The 7,386-nt window shown below is 49.1% G+C and overlaps 1 protein-coding gene across 1 annotated transcript in view; it reads left to right on the top strand.

Annotated features, from left to right (window-relative positions):
• The first annotated feature begins 1,372 nt into the window (after nucleotides 1-1,372).
• The window catches only part of LOC114592617 (uncharacterized), a 41,118-nt gene continuing 35,104 nt past the window's right edge, over nucleotides 1,373-7,386 (top strand). Inside the window, 2 exon segments of the mRNA XM_077923452.1 lie at nucleotides 1,373-1,434; nucleotides 3,860-3,986. Coding sequence (XP_077779578.1) covers nucleotides 3,953-3,986 — 34 coding nt within the window. The 5' untranslated portion in view covers nucleotides 1,373-1,434; nucleotides 3,860-3,952.

Here is a 7,386-nt window from a genome sequence, read left to right as displayed (position 1 = left end):
CAGTCGAAGCACTTGCGGTTTGGTGGGAAGCTGCTCATCTCCCTCAGCAGCTTCAGGTGCTTCTCCTTCATGCTTCCGCTTGGCGCTCACCGCCTGTACGTGCACGGAGGAAGAGGCCGCTCCCTGAGCTCGCTCATGCCGGCCAGGGAATGAAGAGGGAGGCCGGGACCCGTCCTGCTCAGACACCATGAGGGAAGTGCGAGGGGGACAAAGCTTGGGCCTGTGCCACGGAAGGGAGTGGGGAAAGGGGAGGGGAAATTCATCCTCCCCTTCCTCCTCGCCAAGGGCCAACGAGGCCCTTGGCGAGGAGGAAGGGGCAGATGAATGACGAGCCAAAGCGGAACCCGTGTGGCACCTTTTCTCTGTAGAGAGGAGAACGAGGAGGAGAGCAGCTCGGAGAATAAGCTGCGGCCTGCACCCTGAAGGCACCTGACGCCGAGCACGGGATTCTTTCCACGAGCGCTTCCTTCCCCGTTCTATCTCATTCTTCCTCGCTCGGCAGAGCCCGCAGCAGAAGAGCCCGTCCAAGAAGAAGAAGAAGAGTTTGGATTTGATATCCCGCTTTATCACTACCCAAAGGAGTCTCAAAGCGGCTAACATTCTCCTTTCCCTTCCTCCCCCACAACAAACACTCTGTGAGGTGAGTGGGGCTGAGAGACTTCAGAGAAGTGTGACTGGCCCAAGGTCACCCAGAAGCTGCATGTGGAGGAGCGGAGACGCGAACCCGGTTCCCCAGATTACGAATCTACTGCTCTTAACCACTACACCACGGACTCTCTCCTCCCTGGACACTCAGGCTGGCGCCTTTGAAGCCATGGCGCCCTGGCGCACCGCGCCACTTTGCACCACTGGGTAGAGACGGGCCTGCCTGGACTTCATTTCCTTGGAGGTTTTTAAGCAGAGGCTGGATGGCCATCTGTCAGGGATGCTTTAGCAGAGATTCCTGCATTGCAGGGGGTTAGACTAGATGACCCTTGGGGGTCCCGTCCAACTCTTAAGAGTCTATGATTCTATGAAATCTCTGGCCAGATGCGACCCCCACCACCCATCCCATCCCTCAAAGCAGCCCTAGCAGGGCCAAAGATGGGGGAGGTCATGGGCGTAACCAGGATTTTTTGGGGTGGAGGAGAGGCAGCTTTGAGCTTTTTTTAAAGGAATCCTTTTGATCCTTTTTTAGGAAATCAACAGAAACTCAGACAATTGAGGATTTTCAGTCCTTTTCGTTTGACGGGGTGCAATAGGCACAGTCTAGGCCTGAAAAGGCGCGCGGGGGGCGGCGTGTCCCGCCGCGCCGTCCTCCGGAGGTTAAGGAACCGAGTTCTGGTTCCTAGAGAGGCCGGAAGCTGCGATCCAACAGACGGGTGGGGGCTAGAGGGGCTCCTTCCTTCTTCCGGCAGGAGAAATGGCCCAGCGGGGAAGGCGGTTACGGAAGAGGTGCGGCTTATGGGAGGCGAATGGGGTGAAATCTAAGGGGTGCCCTATTTTGGGGGGTGCATGAGGTTGGGGAGGGGGCGCAGGAGGAGGGTTTGCCTGGGGAGGCGAAGGGGGGGGGGTAAATAGCAGGCAAAGTTAATAGAGTATGTGGAAATGGCAAGACTGACAAATATAATAATAATAATTATTATTATTATTATTATTATTATTTATTTGTACCCCGCCCATCTGGCTGGGTTTCCCCAGCCACTCTGGGCGGCTTCTAACAAAGATGAAAAATACACTAAAATGTCACACATTAAAAACTTCCCTGAACAGGGCTGCCTTAAGATGTCTTCTGAATGTCAGGTAGTTATTTATCACTTTGACATCTGCTGGAAGGGCGTTCCACAGGGCGGGCGCCACTACCGAGAAGGCCCTCTGCCTGGTTCCCTGTAACCTTACTTCTCACAATGAGGGAACCGCCAGAAGGCCCTCGGAGCTGGATCTCAGTGTCCGGGCAGAATGATGGGGGTGGAGACGCTCCTTCAGGTATACAGGACCGAGGCCGTTTAGGGCTTTAAAGGTCAGCACCAAACTTTGAATTGTGCTCGGAAATGTACTGGGAGTCAATGCAGATCTCTCAGGACCGGTGTTATGTGGTCCTAGCGGCCACCCCCAGTCACAAATCTAGCTGCCACATTCTGGATTAATTGCAGTTTCCGGGACACCTTCAAAGGTAGCCCCACGTAGAGCGCATTGCAGTAGTCCAAGTGGGAGATAACTAGAGCATGCACCACTCTGGCAACAGTCTGCGGGCAGGTAGGGTCTCAGCCTGCGTACCAGATGGAGCTGGTAAACAGCTGCCCTGGACACAGATTTGACCTGTGCCTCCATGGACAGCTGTGAGTCCAAAACGACTCCCAGGCTGCGCACCTGGTCCTTCAGGGGCACAGTTACCCCATTCAGGACCAGGGAATCCTCCACACCTGCCCGCCTCCTGCCCCCCCAAAACAGTACTTCTGTCTTGTCAGGATTCAACCTCAATCTGTTAGCCGCCATCCATCCTCCAACCGCCTCCAGACACTCACACAGGACCTTCACCGCCTTCACTGGTTCTGATTTAAAAGAGAGGTAGAGCAAGAGATCAGGATCAAAAAAAGAAGAAGGGGGGAAAACCTCTTATGTTTTTTGTGGAATATTTAGAGGCACATTGTAAACCAGGCATGTCCAAAATCCGTTTTGGGCGCCTAATCCGGCCCGCCGGTCGATTTAATCCGGCCCCCGTGGCAGTATATGTCCTGCGGTAAAACCCTATTTTAAACTGTATTCTAACTTATATTTTAATCAACTTTTTAAAAATTGCTTTTACTGTATTTATATTTAGTGTTAGTCGCCCTGAGGGCGGGGTATAAATAAAAAAATATATTATTATTAAAAAAGCTCAGCAACTTCAATCCTAACAAAAGCTCAACAACTTCGGTCGGCCCTCATGCATGTTCACTCTTTGAAAAAAAATGTTTGGGCACCCCCTGTTGTAAACCGATTTAGAAGTGAGCAGAATAAATGAAACAATTGAGATATGAAGATGAGGAATACAGGGAGACGTGTAGTGGGAAAGGCAGTAATAAAATGCACCAACAGTGAAGAAGAGCCAATGCCGGTTGTGTGATTCTTTTATTTGAAATGTTCTTATTGTTTCAAGTGTAAAATGGAAATTTAAGGGGGGGGGGAGCAAGAACCTCTGGGAAGCTGCCCTCTCCCCTCTGAAGGGATCAAGCCACTTTTCTCCCCTATTATCATTTTATATATGTTGGAAGCTGCCCAGGGTGGCTGGGGCAACCTAGTAAGATGTGTGGGGTGTAAATAGTAAAATTATCATTATGGAATGGGACGTCCCTATTTTCACTGGAGAAATGTTGAAGGGTATGTGGAGGAGAGGGACGCAGGTGGCGCTGTGGGTTAAAGCCTCAGCGCCTAGGACTTGCTGATCGAAAGGTCGGGGGTTCGAATCCCCGCGGCGGGGTGCGCTCCTGTCACTCGGTCCCCAGCGCCTGCCAACCTAGCAGTTTGAAAGCACCCCCGGGTGCAAGTAGATAAATAGGGACCGCTTACTGGCGGGAAGGTAAACGGCATTTCCGTGTGCTGCGCTGGCTCGCCAGATGCAGCTTCGTCACGCTGGCCACGTGACCGAGAAGTGTCTGTCCACAGCGCTGGCCCCCGGCCTCTAGAGTGAGATGAGCGCACAACCCTAGAGTCTGTCAAGACTGGCCCGTACGGGCAGGGGTACCTTTACCTTTTTATGTGGAGAGACACCTTTAGGAGAAAAATTGAGACATTCCACACTCCCTCCAATCATGTTTACCAAATTCCTCCGATGTTCTTACCCATCCATTTACTTTAGTGACTCTTTGTGCATACGGCTTGTGTTTCCTTCTTATTCTAGGCTCTCTTGACCTTTACGGAAGCAGCTCTGGATTTTACGGAGGACAGGTGGCACCTGCAGCATCCCAGCTGAAGATCTTTGCACTGGGAAGTCATGGAGGAGAATTATAAGATGGTGGCCTCTCTAGGTAAGGATGCTTTTCTCCTCAATTGTTTGTTCGACATGTTTTTGTTCTTTCTGCCATTCCCCCACCAACCCATCGAATTTGCCCCTTTTGTTCTGCACCTCCCTCAATACTTTTCTTTGTGCTAGAAGACATCTGAAGGCAGCCGTGTTTAGGGAAGTTTTTAACGTTTAATGTTTTATCGTGTTTTTAATATTCCATTGGGAACCGCTCAGAGTGGTTGGGGAGGCCCGGCCAGATGGATGGGGTATAAGTAATAATATTTTTTTTTATTGTTGTTGTTGTTGTTATTTAGCTGTGTCTGACTCTTCTTGACCCCATGAACCAGAGCACGCCAGGCACTCCTGTCTTCCACTGCCTCCGGCAGTTGGTCAAACTCATGCTAGTAGCTTCGAGAACACTGTCCCACCATCTTATCCTCTGTCGTCCCCTTCTCCAACATCAGGGTCTTTTCCAGGGAGTCTTCTCTTCTCATGGTGTGGCCAAAGTCTTGGAGCCTCAGCTTCAGGATCTGTCCTTCCAGTGAGCACTCAGGGCTGATTTCCTTAAGAATGGAAAGGTTTGATCTTCTTGCAGTCCATGGGACTCTCAAGAGTCTCCTCCAGCACCAGAATTCAAAAGCATCAATTATTTGGGAATCGGCCTTCTTTATGGTCCAGCTCTCACTTCCATACATCACTACTGGGAAAACCATAGCTTTAACTAGACGGACCTTTGTTGGCAAGGTGATGTCTCTGCTTTTTATTATTATGCGTTTCCACAACACTCGAGCTGGATACATTCCGGTGCCTTGAAGCTTAATGTCTATAAAACGTATTTCCCCCAGAGAAGGGCAACCAAAACCCTCAAGGGGGATAAAGTAACTCCCTTATGAGAAAAGGTGCAGCATTTGGGACCTTTCAGTTTAAAGGAAAGGCTAGTAAGAACTAACAAGATAGAAAATGTGCTCATGTCCTGCTTGCAAGTTTCCCACAGGTGTCTGGTTGGCCACTGTGAGAACAGGATGCTGAGCTAGATGGGCCATTGGCCTGATCCAGCAGGCTGATAATATGTTCTACACAGACGTAAGGCGTAAGCTGTTCTTACATTCTTACCAATCTTTACTGCAAGACACTGACAAACTGGAACGTGTCCAGACACTGTCCAGACACGTGTCCAGATGAGGGCAACCAAAATGGTCAAAGGCCTGGAAACGATGCCTTATGAGGAACGGCTAAGGGAGCTGGGCATGTTTAGCCTGGAGAAGAGGAGGTTAAGGGGTGATATGATAGCCATGTTCAAATATATAAAAGGATGTCACATAGAGGAGGGAGAAAGGTTGTTTTCTGCTGCTCCAGAGAAGCGGACACGGAGCAATGGATCCAAACTACAAGAAAGAAGATTCCACCCAAACATTAGGAAGAACTACAGTGGAATTTGCTGCCAAGGAGTGTGGTGGAGTCTTCTTCTTTGGAGGTCTTTAAGCAGAGGCTTGACAACCATATGTCAGGAGTGCTCTGATGGTGTTTCCTGCTTGGCCGGGGGTTGGACTCGATGGCCCTTGTGGTCTCTTCCAACTCTATGATTCTAACCACACTTGAAATACTGTGCACGGTTTTGGTCACTCTTTTTATGTTCCTGTTAATGTTAGGATATACCTCTGGCTCTCTTTTGGATGATGATGAGGAGGAGGAGGAAAGGTGTCAAGTCCAAATTAGAAGAACTGGCTTTGCCAAGTTCCACCATGCCATCCCCAACAGGCATTTTAAGCTGAGCCGGTTTCTAATTTGTGTAATAAAATGGCACCCTAACATAAAGATCAAAACTGGTTTTGATAAGTTTGAACAGGAATTCAAGTTCAGCTTCATATCCAGTGAGTGCATGTTCATTGCTGATCCTGCTGGGATTTCAGCCTTCACGTGGTATTCATGTGTTGTAGGAGTTACAAAGTCAGAACCATCCCCCTTCTTAGCCTTAGATGTGTCACAGAGATGGCTCGGTTTGGAATCGTAAAGCTAGTCTTGTTTCCTTCCTTGAAAGAATGGAACTTCAGTTCCTTGGGGGGGGGGGAGAAGATCCATTTATCCTGGATCCCAAAGAGGAGGCATCAACAGGTGTTTTGAAGGACTCCCCCCCCCTTCCTATGTGATTTCATCCAGGGCAGATAGACCCATCATAGCTTAAAGGAAATCAGAGAAATTCATGGAAGAGAAGGCTTCTCAAGGCTATGTGGTACCTCCAGAATCAGGAGAACAACAGCAGGAGGGGACAGTTAGCTTCCTGTTCTACTTCTGGGCTTCACATGTGCATCTTGTTGGTCCTTGTGAGAATGCTAGACTGGATAGGCCGTAGGGTGGATCCATTGGGGCTGTTCTTTGGCACCCAGGTTGAGGTTTGCCTTGTACATGCTCTGATATGCCCCAGGTTTTTTTGGGTTTTTTTAAGTGGCTTGTCTTCCACTGTACCTGTTCACAGGTGCCAGGTGGCTCATACCAGATCCACATTCCCCATCCAATGTGCTGGCAGGAGACCTAAGCTCATGCATTTCCCTGCTCTTGGCTTTGGGCAGCTGTCCAGAGAGCAGTTGGGTGGACTTGGGGTGCCTGGATGGTTTCTCCTCGGAAGTAACCACCCTGCCTATTTCATTGGAAGAAATCCCCAAACAGGACTTGATCCCTTGCCCAGAAGGAGAAGAATCAGTTGGCCGTTGCTCTCAAAGAAGGGAAGAGATTGGCTGCTCTTAAAATGCCTCTGCGAAAAGTGGGAACAAGACAACACTGCATACCTGTGGAGTGCTAGTCTTGGCCCACCCCTGCCTTTGGAGAAAACCCAGAACTCGGTGTCAGAGCACAATATTTGCATTCAGAAAGTCCTACGTTTCACCCCCACCATCTCTGGAGTCCCCATCTGGAACCTGCAAGGCCACAGGAAGTGAATGTAGACCCTAGTGCTCTGATTCTTGTCTAAGGCATCTTCTTGGCTTCTCATATCAGACCTTCCAAATGCATAGGAACCACAGAGCAGTGAGTTGTTCCCAGTTGCTGCACTTCTATTCCTTTAAATATAATTTTATTAAGCTTTACATAACAAATTTAAATTCAAACACATCATTCACCTCTTCCATTAGGATTCTCTGAATCCCTTGACTTCCCTCCAGCCTTCCATGGTTACCATTGTCAGTCTTTTCTTCTGCTGCTGCTTATCTTATTTTCTCTAATTTGTTAAAAGGTAATAATTCATTTTTGCATAGTTTTTTGTACATTACAAGCATTACTCAAATCCTGCCCAAGTTTTTAGTTGTTTACAGTGTTCTCTTAAGTACAGACAGAAAGAGGGAGAATCGGGGAGATGCCAAAATGCGGGGGGGGGGGGGTAAATGGGTTCAATCTGTGATGAGAACCTTTGATTTCCCCTTGAAATTCAC

Source organism: Podarcis muralis, chromosome 2, assembly GCF_964188315.1.
Source record: "Podarcis muralis chromosome 2, rPodMur119.hap1.1, whole genome shotgun sequence".
In the NCBI taxonomy this organism is placed as follows: Eukaryota; Metazoa; Chordata; class Lepidosauria; order Squamata; family Lacertidae; genus Podarcis; species Podarcis muralis.
The sequence above is the reverse complement of the archived record's forward strand: the minus strand, read 5'-3'. Positions and strand labels throughout refer to the sequence as shown.